Source organism: Haemaphysalis longicornis, unplaced genomic scaffold (genome assembly GCF_048455015.1).
Source record: "Haemaphysalis longicornis isolate Haplotype H1 unplaced genomic scaffold, Haemaphysalis longicornis Haplotype H1 scaffold_7, whole genome shotgun sequence".
Classification (NCBI taxonomy): domain Eukaryota; kingdom Metazoa; phylum Arthropoda; class Arachnida; order Ixodida; family Ixodidae; genus Haemaphysalis; species Haemaphysalis longicornis.
The window spans coordinates 157,958,708-157,974,678 of record NW_027526422.1 but is presented as its reverse complement, the minus strand read 5'-3'; the positions used below and the strand labels follow the sequence as shown (position 1 = coordinate 157,974,678).

The 15,971-nt window shown below is 43.8% G+C and overlaps 1 protein-coding gene across 1 annotated transcript in view; it reads right to left on the bottom strand.

The window, feature by feature from the left end:
• The window catches only part of LOC144146622 (neprilysin-1-like), a 96,516-nt gene that overhangs the window by 37,503 nt on the left and 43,042 nt on the right, over window positions 1-15,971 (bottom strand). Inside the window, exons 6-9 of the mRNA XM_077678558.1 lie at window positions 15,817-15,947; window positions 13,569-13,794; window positions 12,077-12,175; window positions 7,594-7,671 (exon numbers count right to left, since the gene is read on the bottom strand). Coding sequence (XP_077534684.1) covers window positions 7,594-7,671; window positions 12,077-12,175; window positions 13,569-13,794; window positions 15,817-15,947 — 534 coding nt within the window. The remainder of the gene's footprint in view (window positions 1-7,593; window positions 7,672-12,076; window positions 12,176-13,568; window positions 13,795-15,816; window positions 15,948-15,971) is intronic.

The window sequence follows — 15,971 nt, the reverse complement described above, 5'->3', positions numbered from 1 at the left end:
GGCCACTTCAGGAATGAATCCACGATGTGGATGTCGGAATGACACCATTTCCGTGCCGCCTGAATTGTCAGACAAGGACATGGACACTTCGGCATCGCAACCTGCCCAGCAGGCGCGAAATGAGCGCGGCAGCAATTTTGTCCGTGCGTAAAAACAACCTCCTCGTATTACAGGCCCTAAACTAGACTCACTGACATGAGCCAAAATAGCAAACTTCTCAACAAAATTTTTATTATCTTTATTGTCTAATTGCTGTTGAAAACCTAGTTCAATAGAACTGAAGGGGTGTCACAAAAAAACATATGTGATGTATATGACCTCCTTTACAAACATCGATCCAGTATTGTTTGCCTCCAAGAGACATACCGGAATCCAATCCTAGTAACTATCTGAAACAATACACTGTCTTCAAGAAAGATTGAGATGATTTTGCTCATTCATCAGGTGGGGTTGCCATTGTGACGCGAAGATCCATTCCACCCCAGTCTATTAAACTACTCCCCAGCCTTGAGGAGGTTGCTGTCCGCGTGATCATTTTTGCTCATTACGGCATGTTTCTTATACATTCCCCCGGACCATCAATTGTCTACCTCAGAGTTTGAGTCCTTGGTGGATGAGCTTCCTGAACCATTTATCTTAGTTGCAGACCTACATGCACACAATAACCTCTGGGGTTCTGGGAGAAGTTACGCTCGTGGCGGCTTGATTGAACATTTCCTAGTATTATCTGGTGCGTGTTTGGTTAACAAAAACCAGCCAACACAATATAACATCACACAACACGAACTCACACATAGACTTTGCAATAGGTTCTGATGTTCTTTTTCCACTCGTTAAGTGGCAGGTGGATAAAAAGGCGCTTGGAAATGACCATTTCCCAGTATTTCTAAGATGCCTAGACCGAGACATCTACACTCCCATCTCAACTAAAAGGTTTAAAGAAACCGCTGCAGACTGGGAGAAATTTAAGCAGAAGTCTCAACTCACACACACTTCCATAGAACACTTAGGTATTGATGGAGCTTGTAGCTTTGTCACAGCACGTATCCTTGACACTGCAGAGAACTTCATTCCTCAGACTTCTGGTAACAAAAGCAACCTAAGGCGGCCTTGGTGGAATGAAGAGTGTCGACAAGCACGCCAGGCACAGAACAAGGCGTGGGGCATTCTTCGCAGGTGCCCAACTGCGGAAAACCTTGTAGCGTTCAAGCTTACCAAAGGCATGGCAAGGCGACTTCACCGTCAGGCCAATAACAATAGCTGGTGGTCCTTCTTAACTTCAATGAATCTTTCACCGATACACGAAAGGTTTGGAACAGGATACGAAAACTTAATGGACAAAGCACACATGGCTTGCTTCTTGTTAACACCCCTGGTGGCACATTAACGGACCAGGCAAACGCGTTGGCACAACACTTCGAACGCGCCTCAAGCTCTTCACATTACAGAAGCACATTTATACACTACAAAAAGCCAGCTGAGCGGAAGTCCATACGTTACCACAAGCCATCAAATGACTCCTATAACTCTCCATTCTCCCTTCACGAGCTTATGGCTGCGTTGGCTGGTTGCAAGTATTCGGCGCCAGGTGCAGATAACATTACGTACAAGATGAACAAACACCATCATACAGACACAATAAATACTCTCCTGTTTTTGTTTAACATAATATGGCGTGCTGGGCCCTTTCCTAAGGCATGGAAACATGCTATCGTTGTGCCACGGCTGAAACAGGGAAAGGATGTCTCCTGTGTTTCAAGCTATCATCCAATTTCCCTGACCAGCTGCTTGTGCAAACAGTTCGAAAAAATGATCAACAGAATGTTACTATACTTTCTCGAAAACAATGGTATTCTTGACAGCTGCCACGCAGGTTTTTGGTCGGGCAGATCAACAAGAGACCAACCTTTTTTGTCGCCTTTGAATCCTATGTGAAAAATGCCTTTGTTTGCACACAGTTTAGTATGTCGGGATTTCTTGATCTAGAAAAAGCATATGACACTACCTGGCACTACGGCATCCTGAGCGATCTAAAATCTTTTGGTATTTGTGGGAATATGCTTAACACCCTTGAAAGCTGTCTGTCTGAACGAACATTCAGAGTGTGGGTCGGGGCTGCAGTATCCGCAGTGTATATGCAAGAAAACGGTGTTCCTCAGGGTGGAGTACTTAGTTGCACACTTTTTATAGCTAAAACACACTTGGAAAAGCTTTACCCCGTACCATTTTTCGCTCCATTTGTGGGGATGATGTTCATATGAGTTTCCGGTCCTGCAACCTGTCTATCTGTGAACGGCAGTTACAACTTGCCACAAACCTTGCCACAAACAGGCTTCTAAAATGAGCCGACGAAAATGGCTTTAAGCTAAATCCTCAAAAGAACACATGTGTCTTATTTTCCAAGAGGCGGGGTATTCACCCTGAGCTCACCGTCCAGCTCATTGGAGTAGCTGTGCCTGTGAAGGAGGAACACAAGTTTTTAGGCATTGTACTAGATGAAAAGCTGTCATTTCTTCCACAGAAATATTTACTCGAAATAAAATGTATAAAGGCAATGAATATCCTAAAACTCCTATCCCAGCACTCCTACGGCGCAGATAACCCGTGCCTGCTGCATCGCTACAACAGTTTAGTGAAGTCGCGGTTGGACTATGGGAACGTGGTATACGCCTCGAGCTTCCCGATCGCTGCGCCGCCTGCCGCCGCTTCTCCGCGGCGTTGACGGGATTTGCGCTGCGTGGCTGATAGGGGTTCGTGCAGTGTTTTGGTTCGGTTTTTCTTCTTTTCGCCTTTCCGCGCCCTAAAAAAAAATTGTTATGGTGACGTCGATAAGCAAAGAGTACGTTTAGGCTGCTTAAAAAGCAGCTGAGTCTTCGTAGAGTACGCGATCGCCTGCAAGAACTACCGGGAGACGCGGTTCTGCGCGCTTCGTCTCCGCTCTTCCGGGCGTCGGTGACGGCAGCAGCATATCACCACTGTCACCTCCAAATACGTCAAGCTGTGACAAATGAATTCTACTGTCGCCCCGTTTTTACCTGATACTGGCACAGTGAGAGGTTGGCTTCATTTTGCAGCGTAGACAACGAATGCGGCTTCGTTTCGAATATATACGTCGCAGAAAAATATGTTTCGGGGATGTGATTACCCAATTCCGGACAATAAACTATGCCCTTTATGAGAATATAAACCATGCGAAAATGTTAAGTATATTCCAAGCCTGTGGGTCGTTAAATATTTGCCCACACACGCCTTATAGCAAGAACCAAGGCACGTTAATGAAACCACGGAAAAATAAATGCTGTGCAAGTGCGGAAGAAACATTATAGCTTTAACGGAAATAAAAAAAAACAGTGCAGCTTCTGCTAAAGACGTTCGTTGAAAAACTTAAGCCAGGTAGGGTTCACCAGACCAACTATACGCGAAATGCACTGCTATTTCGCGAGATATCAGTGTGTGTGTGGGGGGGGGCAGGAGAGGGGGACGCTGCGTATAAATGTGGAGCGGAATCAAGCAATGAACGTTTTAATAATCACACACACAAATCTCCTGTTCACTTTCCTTTTGTTTTTCGACTTCAACGAAGAGCTCATCGTACGGCGGACGGATATTTGGACAGTTCAACAAGCGATGAAATGTGTCGTTGGAAGAGTGTGGCATGCGATAAGGCTCTCTGATTTCAGTTTCTGCTTTATTCTGCAGGCTCCTTGTGCCATATGACGATATTTCAAAGAAGCATTTAGTCGCAGACGTGGATTACATTCCAAGCCTGTCTCCGCGCTGCTCGCAGAGGATATATGTAGCGGATGAATGTTTGTGGGCTCTCACCTCAGGATAAGACGACTCTGTCGTGTGCTGACCCCTGAGTATAATTATGCATTGTCCATCGTACTTTTTGTTGAATATTCCCGAAATTAACCCAGCCTGGCTTGTAAATGGTGGTGATCAATTTCTGAGGTATAATATTGGCAAACGTAACTGGCGTGGTGTCAGGTATGAGTGCTCCGCTGATTATGTAAGCGCACAAAACTGATTTATATCGTAGTGTATAGCCGTAGCATGAGCATCTGAGGAACCGGTAGTCACGGAGACACTGTTAGTAAATTTCAGGGCCGTGTAACTACAATCAGCTCCATCATACGCCGGTTCCGCGACGCTAGCCTGTGACACACACCTGGCGCTTATACAGACTGAATATACCACACTAAGACCGCGTCAGAAACATTTATGCTCTCGTAAGCACATCCCATTTGCGAACAGAGTGATTGCTCCACAAAAACATGGATTCCAAACGCCCGCAAACGGTAAATCTCGGTCGTGAACGTGCCTCAAAAGCAGTGGCGGCACTGGGGAGCGGGACGCGGACTCCCGCCGCTGCTTTCGAAACCGGCCGCTAGGGGGATTTCAGTGGCGCCCCTACAGGCCGCGCTCGAGGCGTATACGGCGTATACGGGTCAGCTTCGAAAACCGCTTTAACATGCTTGACTCTGTTCTGCACCTGGGGCTTCACCTTTCGTCAGCAGCCTTCCGAACGAGTCCTGCACGAAGCCTTTATGTGGAATTTGACCAGTGGTTCCTGGACGACCAGCGCTTACAGACAGACCTATTGTATGCCGTGAAGACAACACCCGTAAAAAATCACCCTTCTTCGTTTAATCTCAACGACACCTCTGCCATGCACTCGTTTCTCAGTCGGCCCTCTATCTATGCCTTTTTCGTTCAGAGTAAAAGTGCAAGCTGAAGAGCTTGGGATTTCTTTTAGCGAGACTTACAAAACTTCGATCACAGACCTTGTTGCTCCTTGGAAAATGCCCCGGTTTCTTGTGATTTATCTTTTAGAGCCATTACCAAAAGCACTGCACCAAGAGGACTCATCTTGCAGCACTTCCTACACCTACGACACCAATATCCCTACACAACGTTTTACACAGATGCCTCCAAGTCCGCCCATTCATTTCCATGCGCTGCACATGGCCGAAACTTTGCTATCACAAAGACAATGGACAAAAATACCAGTATTTTGACAGCTAAGGCACATGGCATTTTAACCACCGTGGAACACGTTACAGAAACCAGAATTCACAGTTCCATTATTTTTACAGACTTCCTGAATGTAGTAGTAGCTCTTCATTCATGAAAACCAACGAGAAACTTCATTTAAAAGCACCTTATAAAATCTATAATTCCTGCCTACGCTTTAAAATTAACTGTAGTAGTGTGCTGGGTACCTGGGCACAGCGGAATTTCGGGCAATAAAATTGCTGACCAGAATGCCGCTGTGGCGGCTCTCCGCAGTATTTTAGATATCCCACAAGTTCCCTACCTAGACATGAAGCCACTAGTTAGGAGTATGCTTCGGAGGCGCTGGCAGGTACAGTGGCACGAACAAATCGATAAAAAAACTGGACATTATAAAACCACACATAGGAAAATACAAAACAGAGAAACGGAACAGGTTCACAGAAATATAAATATGCAGAATAAGAATAGGTCACACAGACGCTCCACACTCATATTTTCTATATGAAACCGCACCACAAGCTTGTGAGAAATGCGGAGGAAGACTTACAGTCCTCCACGTATTGACTGAATGCTTGGCATACCATGACTCAAGGGAACGACACTTCCCCGAACTATACATCTACACGATACCCTTACACCAACCATTGTTTTTATCTGATCAACCCCCAATCAGAAGTGAACGCCTTTTAGCCTAGCTCGGTGACATTGAATTTTTGGCAGTCATCTCGTACCATGTGTGACATTAGGGCCACCCGATGCAAGTAGTGAGGGTTGTTCTGAGCGTTTTCATAAAGAGCCAGGGGCGTCACTGCCATCCCTGTTATGTTATTACGCCTCCAGCACACACCTAAACATCGACATTGTTACCTCTCATCGTATTCATCTTCGGTTTTTGAGTAAGGGCTCTTTACACCCATATATACACTATTTTTATCAAGTATATCACAATCATAACATTGCATTTTAACAACAAATGTTACAAAACAAACATTGTCTTCGCACTCTTTGGCCTGACACGCCCTTTCGCCAATAAAACATAGATAGTTGTAGTAGAAACATCACTGCACAGTACATTTCATTACAAAGTAAAATTCACATGACCTACGGGCTCTAAAACAAGCTTTTCGATCGAAATCTCTTTGTCTGCTAAAGACGTTTCGCAAAATGCTTTTAGAATTCTCTTAGAATCAGTATTTCCAGCTCTGAAGTATTCTTTTTAATGCCTGTTTTACCATGTGGGAGTATATATAAAGCAACTGTGGCCAGCAAACGTGAATGTGAGCAGAGCACTCGTTTGGACCCGCCAATAGATCGCCAACTGTCCCATAATACTGCAGTATTATGGGACAACTCAATGGCTATATTGAACTGCTGGCGCCTTCGTGCCATACAGTAATATATTTGGTTTTCCTGACGTAGATACAGGTAACGCACATCTTCATGTGACATAATTTGCGTTTATGCAAAAATGTATGCTGCCTATAATTAGGACGTTGAAGGCCTAAATCGTCGTTTTGCCTGACCGTTTTTGCGCATGAAAAATGATTTTAATGCTTAAAAATACGCCCTTTAGTCGCGACTTAGGCATCACCAGATTCTGAACACCACCAGATTCTGAAATAATGTTGCTTTGTAAAAAGGTGTCTGTCCTCTGCTCTTTATTAGTGTGTTTTTGGCTTGGGTGCAGTTTTCATCTGATTGATTGTAATGCCTATTTTAGTCTCAGCACTCAGATGTTTCGCTTTGTGTCTGAACCTTATTACCCTATTTCTTCCTGGTCGAAGTGGTCACACATAACAGTGATTTAAAACTGCGGCGTCCTGTTGCAAATGTATTTAAAAAGGGCAACTGAATACATAGTTTTAGGAAAAGAGTGGCCGGCACTAAAAGAACACGTGTGCTTTTTTTGTGCTTGTCACCGTCGGCCCATTTCAAGAAATGGAGTTGCTGAAGCCGAATGTAGTTCAACGAAAATAATGCCAAAATGAAGTTAAATACATGGTTGTGCTGTTCGAGGGGAATTCTGAAAAGGTATGAGAACTTAGTAGTAACACTCCGCACCCTAAAACACACGGGCTTCCCTGACAGGAGAGCAGTTTCGTATACTTGCTATAAAATCGGTTGAAATGAACACAATATTGTTCTGTTGGGCCTCGCTTGTGCAGTAAAAATCCCATTGTCGTGCCCCAAAAACATGTAGTGAACATTTCAAAGTGATAGATAAAAGTGCGCCTCCTCCCGGAAGAACTGCGACACTGCGGGTTGAGCTTCATGTTTTTTGGCACCCTACGGCATGCCTTACCGCCAGCAGCAAAACGTGAAAACCTAAAAAGTTTTGTAAGTTTCATACATTCAAATTTGTACTAAATTTCAGCTTTAGCGTTTCAGATTTACAAAAAAAGTTAACAAGTGTTGCAGGGTCCCTTCACAAAGCTCACCTCTTCTTCTTTTGCAAAAACTAAAGGTATGTCCTGAAAGCTCCCTTTTATTTCATTCATAAACTATGTTGTGCTGCAGTGAGGCAGCGTAAATTGTAAGAAAGTACACTGCGTTGTTGCAGGCTTTGCGACTTACGTCCTTGTACTGCCACTGAAGATGCTGTACGTCCATGATCCACTCCGGGTAGCCGACCTTGCTTCTCATTTTGGTCAACTAAAAAAAAGAGGTAACCCTACACATTAGCTTTTCATGCGTGGCCATGGTTGATTTCACATATACTATATAAGTGCATTAACAGGCGTCGTGTGTTCACCCTTCTGGAGATTTCTGTGTACTGCAATGGTCTTTATTAAAGAGTCCTTGTCATGGTACTTAACAAGCGTTGGAAGAAACGAAATGCGCAAGTTTAGGGAAAAAAATCGATTAACAAATCGCGTAAAGCATCAGGAAACAAGACATGTAAATACTCAGAGGCCACTAAACCAACCCACATCAAAATCAATTGATCTTTATCAGTAATTACATATGTAATAAATAAACACATTAGGTGTTAAATTCTTCCTAAGTTCAGACGATTACCACGTAACCACGTTTTGCGCTATGGTTTTTTCGTTGTTGTTGATTGAATTCTTATCTCGTATTGTCAACATGCTTTTTCTCGAAAATTATGGTACCTATCTCCTCAATATTCTTACCATTTTGTTCAAGGTTATAGGGATTTTTATTACGCATCCTGTATCATTTGTAAGCTGCATTCTACTTTGTTTTTGTTGCGATATGCTGATTTATATATTTTGTTTTGCTACAGTTTTGTTGTTGTGCATTCTACGTTGTTTTTGAAGCCATATGCTGAATAATGTATTTTGTTTGGCTACACTGTTTCCTTCTTGTGAGTACTTTTTACGCATTGTTCCTCTATGTTCCAGGCAAACGTGTACTTTTTCTTTTTCTGCCACCCTTACTCAATGCCCTACGCAATGGGTGTACATGTAAGGCACTCGTAAATAAATAAATAAATAAATAAATAAATAAATAAATAAATAAATAAATAAATATGTAAATAAATAAATGAACAAACCAACAAACAAACAGACAGACAGACAAACAAACACATATGCATAAATAAATAAATAAATAAATAAATAAATAAATAAATAAATAAATAAACAAACAAACAAATAAATAAATAGATAGATGTAACTTTATTAGGGCAAGGGATGGCTCAGAGGCCTACAAGAATGGTAGGGCGGAAAAAGGAGGTGGTAAAAATAAATAAATTAACAAATAAATAAATAAATAAATATTAAATAAATAAATAAATATAAAATCCTACTTCTGTGCCGCGCAAATCCTGCGTTGTTCTGTTTGGCTATCGCTATGGGTTATCCAGAATTCTGAATCCCAATGAAGGTGTAATACAGGGCTGAACTTCTGGTATAAAAGCTCACTTCTACAGCAGCGCGAAGAAGTATTGGCTAAAGCGCTTTGTTGCTGCACATGAAGCTGAGGGCTCGACTCTTCGCTGAGGAAGCTGTTCTTATGATGGAAGCGAAACAAGAAAGTGGTGCAGTGTTCGAGGTTATGGCAAAAGTGAAAGCACAACTGCACTCACACTCTGGTTTATAAAGACGATAATCTTTCGTGGGCTACTTAAACTGAAAAATTTAGGTCCGTTTCTCTTTACGTCTGTCCGTGGATTCACCCTTCCGGCCGAATGATAAAGCATTTCTGAAACGAGAACTATTGACAGGCAAAACTTTTTCGCTTGACTAAATCTGGAAACACGCTTCATATTTAATAACACTGTTCGCAAAAATTAGTGCCTTTCCACTCTGTGAAGAAAGGATGACCTGCAAAGCTGGACGCAGTCCACGGAGCGCATGAAACAAAACACGTTTGTCGTAATTTGCGATGGAGCATATTTCCTAGGCCATTAGCTGAATGACCCTCTGATTGATCCAAGCTTTGTTCTTGCACATAAACATGGAACTGCCTGTGTGCCTCCCGCTCGTAAGCATCTTACTGTTTGTGTAAGGCCGGGCTCGGACTGTTGCCGCAACTGTCGCAATGACCTAAAGAATGACGTTATTTCACTTCTGAGCTAACCGAACTGCGTGACATGGCATTTTTTTACGTCCATAGATCACGATATGGGTTTGGCGTCGGTAATCTGAACTTAGCTAAACACACAAACTCAATACGCTCTACCACTATGGACTCCGGACAGGTCCCATTTGGCCGTTTAACGTCCGCGTTTAAATCTCGCACCAGCACAACAGACATACCATTCATCAGTACGGGCATAAAACCTATAGCTGCGCATGCATGCCTCCCCTCCTCCCTACCACTATTTTTCACTACAAAACTGCGCACGCATAAACCGGGAACCGGTCATGTACGCGTGCTTAGAAGTGACATACGCCGCGACGGCGGGTTTCCGTCGTTTTAGGGGGCGGCCCTTTGGCAGCCGTTACCTGGACTTCGCAGAAGCGGCGTTTGTTTATGTCTGCGTAACCGAGTGAGGGAGCGCAGCAACAACGAAAGAAAGAAAACGGAGAGGAGCGTCTAGCGAAGGGTGGAGTACGACACGTGCGGCTACCGCGTCATCTCTCTCACTGCCTTTCTTTCACACATGTTTCATGTGTCGCCACCAAGGAGCGCCCTCCCCCTACACTTTGCCCAGACGCTGTTCCTTTCTTCGATAATCCAAACTACTTGACGTTTGCGCGGGAGGTTCAAACACGATATGCAACAACATGCTCACTGCTCCCTTGCGCGGGGCTAATCCGAACCACGGCAAATTTGCGCGGGAGATTCGAGCCCGATTGGCAAACATGCTGGCCGGCGGCGGCGGTGAACTGCAAGGTAGCAGCGGAGTAGCGCAGGCCGTCCTACGTTCGCTGATCACGCGAACACTTCCTTAGACGCAGTAGAAATGCGCCGTGACCGAGAAGGCTGCAGCTCCTGCTGCGCACAATTAGTAGTAATCGTCAGTGCATTTTTTAACGCCCATCCGTGCTTCAGTTTATTTTTTCGCAATCATCTGATAGGCGCATATCACCGTTAGCTGCCGCCTGCGCCACTTTACAAGGGGGCATCGGTGGAGGCGAGAAGGAAAATAGTTGTGAAAGAGGCCCGGAACGGCGCCGAGTAAATCGATGACACCGGAATGAAAACTGGGAAGGGGGTTAGACATATACTGCTTTGCAGTAATAAAAACAGAATGTCCGCGCCCTGCTTGCTTCGTTGCCAATGCCATCGAAAGGTGTAGCATCAAAACCGGAACTGCTACATGTGCGTAGGCAGGTCGGTGATTTTTCGTTAAAATGTCCTCCTCGCTGGCCGCGGTGTCGACTTCCGGCCGCGGCGGCCGCTTTTCGTATGCAGGCGAAAAGCAGAAACACCCGTGTGTGCGGAATTTTGGCGAGGGTAAAGATCCCAAGGTCTTCAAAACTAATCTGGAGCCTTCCAATCAATCAATCAATCAATCAATCAATCAATCAATCAATCAATCAATCAATCAATCAATCAATCAATCAATCAATCAATCAATCAATCAATCAAGCAATCAATCAATCAATCATCAGTGTTTTCTTTGGTTTGCATGGGCATGTTTTCGCGTCTAGACTTGGCATTGCAAGACCACTACTTTGGTCGTTGAAAGGTAGGAAAAACGCGGGATCTGGCGCCGTTTTTTCCATAGCTATGTTCAAATGTGCGAGTGAATACAATTTCGTCGCCGCGTACAGTCATGGAGAGAGCGAATACGAACCGCGGAGCGCACCACCGAAGGTACTGCTGGCGCGACCAGCATCCTCGGTGGAGCGCTCCGCGGATGGTATTTCTGTGTATTTTGCAATAAATTAACACGGCAAATATGACTTATATGTTGGTGTTTTGCCTGATATATGCGTAATGTTTTGTTTTTGGTCAACAACTTTGACAAATATGAACATTGCCACCAGAGTTGATTAGTCTTGAAATGAATTTGGTCATATAAACGGCTCGTTCAAGTGCCTTAACATTGGCCGGGCCGCTGAAACGAGGGGTAGACATAGAGACACACCAATATTTCCGCATTCAAGAAGCCCCCGAAAGTCCAACATCGTAAATATGAAGACATTGGAGAGTTCTAGCATGGCGGTTAGCGTACGCTAACGCTACGGTGGCGGGTTACCGGGACCCTAAGGCGCATGCACGCACACGGGCGGCGAGGAGGCAACACCCCACCGGAATTGTCTAACATGCATTTCTAGGTGGCTGTGCCTGCTGTTGCTTACGTTAGGTTCGAACTCTCGAATTTGCTAAACTTGGTGGAGTGCCTCCACGTTCTGATCTAATTGCGTCACTCGGTGAGGCTTGTTATGCGTTTGCGCTTGTTTTGCTTGAGCAGCTTCTTTTCTCCGATAATAAAGAAATGTAGTTTTAGAAATATTGCAGCTGGCGCAGTTTTTTCAACATTGCGTGGACTGACATCGTAATAAATGGGGGACAAATCTCTTTGCTTGAGATGTAGATTCAAAAGAAATGTATCGGTCAACCAATTAACACACCAACAAGAAATTAAGCTCCAGGCTGTATAAGCCGTCGCTTAAGAATACAAAACTCGCCATCGCACCTTTTTATCCGCCTCCAATTTTGTTTCATTGTCCATCCACGTGGCGTTCATAATTGTTTCGTTGAAGACCTCTTTGAGCTTTTTGACAATATCTTCAACCTGGAAACAACAGATTCATGCATGTAAACAAGATGGTAAGTACATTGTATTTAGTAACGAAATATGTGTTCTTGAAACTAGCCCAACAACATGCTTGGCTTAGAAACATCTGCTTGTTGGTAATCCGGGTTGGTAATCCGCTAAAAAGTAATTTACAGAGCGCTTTTTTTCACAGGGACCACAATAAAATGAAGCAAGATATTATAAATTGGCTATTTTCAGATAAGCGTAAGTATAAATCGCATTGAAAGTTTGCAAGTATCATGATGAGGGGTTAATCAGCAGCAGACGCTGACAGTGTGAGACAGACCAAAGGAACTATAGATGAGTGCATACTATCAACAAAAACGTATGTCGTGTAGGCGGAAGTGTGGCAACTTGCCAGACGTTTTTTCTCGAACTTTTGTGATAAAGTCCCGAACAGCTATCATCTCCAAGGGGTCATGAGCGGGGCAACTTCGCAGTTGGTTTTTTGGTTTTATTAAGATTCTGTGCTTGATATTGCCACGAGACAACGAAGATATAGAATGTCGGGAGGGGTGTATTTAAAAAGCAGACACCGTAGTCACTGGCACAAAGGCAGGTTGATGGCACGCAGCCTGTCCAGCGGGAACCCGGTCTTCGTCTTCCTTCTCTTTGCGTTGGTCGCCGACCAGCGTCTTTCCACCGGAGCACATGCCCAGATATGGAGATACTGGCCACATGGATATGCGGGTATGCTTCGTGTAAGTTTCCCGGGAAGCTGGCCAAGGTCGGTGACAATATATTCAAATATTAAAACTTCAATGGTTCTCAAACGTCTGCGGAAACTCGCCCTTCTTCGCGCACGTGTTTGGCACTTAAGTCCGTATAGAGAGGAACAAATGCTGCATCTGACATTTGCTTAGAAACGGCTTGTTATATGTAAGGGGTAACATCATTCGATGTTGAAGCTGTTTTTTCGTCGTCACAGGAAATACCATTTATTTCCAGAATGTCAGCGCGGTATTGGCTACAGGATAGAGTGTAATTTGTTATGAGCCGCTTCGAAGCTATAAAAGGAGGACGTGGCCTTAACAAGAATGTTCAGTTTTCTGGTACATTTTAGACTCAAGTGCAAATTAGTTGGATCGAATACGGCAGTTCGAGATAATAGGAAAGCCTATATTTCAATTGCAAGTTTTTAAGATGCGTGACTGCATGATCAGAGTATTTAAGAGTGCATGTTTCAGTGACGGCCACGTCGTTTCACGACGCATAAAAATCGAGTGAAGTATAAGCTGCCCATTTTTTCAGATAAAGCAAACCTTCATTATGGCTCCTTAAAATCAGCTACAGTTGAGCTTCGCTAGAGCTAGAGGTAATTCAGTGGTCAGAACTGAAATGCAGACTTTGCCACAGTAAACAATCTTACCTCCTGCTTGGCTTCCTGGCTAAATTTGTTTTTCACGTAGAGATATCCAATAACGTGTGGCATCCCTTGGCTGGCTAGCCCCACGCATTTTTCCCACATTGGAATATCTTCCTTAACTCCAGTGTTAGCTTTGTTAAAGTCCAAAGTGGCGTTTCGGATATTTCGTGATGCACATTGACCCCAATACAGCATTGCGTTCATGCCAACGTAGTTGAAAAGTGTCGTGCTGGAAAGGTAAAAAAGGGTCACGTTGTCTTAGAGTTGCACGTTTTTCAACTTGACAGTTTTTATTCAATTTACTAATGTTTATTTTCTCCCCATGAGCCACCTTAGCTAATTTACCTTAGAGCCACCTTAGCTAGCAAAAAAGATCCTGGACACCTAAGCACTACTTGTCAAATGAGTAAGAAGAAACATTTTTGTCGAATTAAACGTCGCTGAAACGTCTTTTGGTTCTGCAATGTAAGTAAGGTTTTCAAGTTGCGTGACTCGACAGGGGGCGCGGTCGGAAGGCGGTTTCTAAAGCCAAGTTAGTTCGTCGTATTCTCTAACATGTGCGCCGCTTTGACAACACAAGGATGACGCTGCCAGGCGACGCTTAGGCATGCTGAGAGCCACTTGTTAAGCAGAGTGCGCATCAAGCAACACCGCGATTCCACGTTATGGAGTCGACGGTAGTCACTAGAAATTTGGCTAATCTGCCATCCGAGGCCTTCAGCAATGTCCTTTTTGTGATAAAAGCCTGGGGCAGACAGCACACCGGTCGACTGCAGCGGCATCTCAATGTAGCGGCCCCTTTTCTACCTAGACCTTTTCTAAAAACTTAATTTTTGTCTTCATACCTTTTCCCTAAAATATTATTTCTCTGCATCCTTTTGCCGGAGTAAATTTATTTTGAAATTTCAAATCTGTAAACACTACTGCGAACGCCTCCGTTTGTCTGCTCACCGCAGTGTGCAGACGACCACAGCTAAAAGTGGTATGCTAGCCGACGACGCTGATTTTCATGTTTTAATTCGTGATTTTCATGTTTTAATTTTGAAATCGTATTAACACGACAATGTATTCTTACAAATGCCTATGGCTGACGGAGTACGCGTGCTGAGAGGGCGCTGCGGTGGACTGCTGTGCTGGTCTTGGCGCGTTTTCAACACTGCGGGGGTACAGGGTTGTAACGTGAAACTGGCTCTTACGCAAGACTAGCCGAATTTTTAGGGACTTTATGGCGGCTCTCAACCGGAATCATGTAGGAAAAATTACAGAGAATTTTATTGACTGCGCAGTGCACTCTAGTTAGCTGCTAGCTGTTGGGTGCGATGCAAGAGAACCACAGCTTTGGTGCTTCAGCAGATTTCACAGTGGGTGGAACTGAAGTTAATTTTGCTCTCCGAATTTGCAATTCATTGCTTTGGTATTAATAACTTATGCAATACTAGGAAAATTTCTAAAGGTAAACGGATCTGACAGGCGACTCATATGCAGGTTTCTCGCGTGCTCCAATTCATTTTAAATGACAATGTTAAGATGGTAATATGGCTATAGCACCTTTTCAGAAACACTTGGGTCGGCGTGAACGGCCCGACGACTATGGTAACAAAAATCCGATAGTCTGATATTTCGACATAATGATCCGCATTCTAATCTGGAACTGCCCTACTTTTTACAAGGGCCGAGCTACCCTGCTTGATAATTGGCTTCCTCGGTCAGACATTCTCGAGCACATATAGCTACACTTCAGAACCTGATACTTACGCGTAGCACTAGGAAAATGCGCAGTACACAGTAGTCGCTACAATGCTGTTGCATTTATAATTCGCTTAAAAATTCGCAGATGTGCCCTGAATGCGAGGAAACGATGCATTGAAGGTGACAGAATTTAAAGAAATTTTCTGGTGCTTGCAAGGTGGCTTGGCTGCATTGCACACAGTAGCCATGTGGGGAATGCTTAGATGTACGGGTCCGGTATAAAGTTGTGCACCAGTATTCGAATTCCTGGTTACTCAACGTTCCTTCTGTTATTGGAAATCTGCTTTATACGAAGGATCACTTTCGTAAACTATGCTATTTTCCCGTAATTTAGGCATTATTCTGATCAACTAAAGGTGGAAGAATCAATGCCTTCCTGGGTATTCAGGCAAAAGCGTCTAAAAAAGTTACGCCAACACAGTATTGTTCTTTAGGTATAAAACGGTAGAATTTATTACATGTTTGAGAAACCTGGAATGCCTTATGCTGAAGAAAACGTTACCTGTTTGCACGTTGAAGAAATGGTACCAATTTCTGGTAATAGGGCAAACCATAGACTTCCAGTGTTTCGCTTTTATTTAGTTTGACTTTAATCTTCTTGAACTCTCGCTTCAATGCTTGCAAAAGAGGGAACTGAAAAAAAGTTAAAATTTTGAG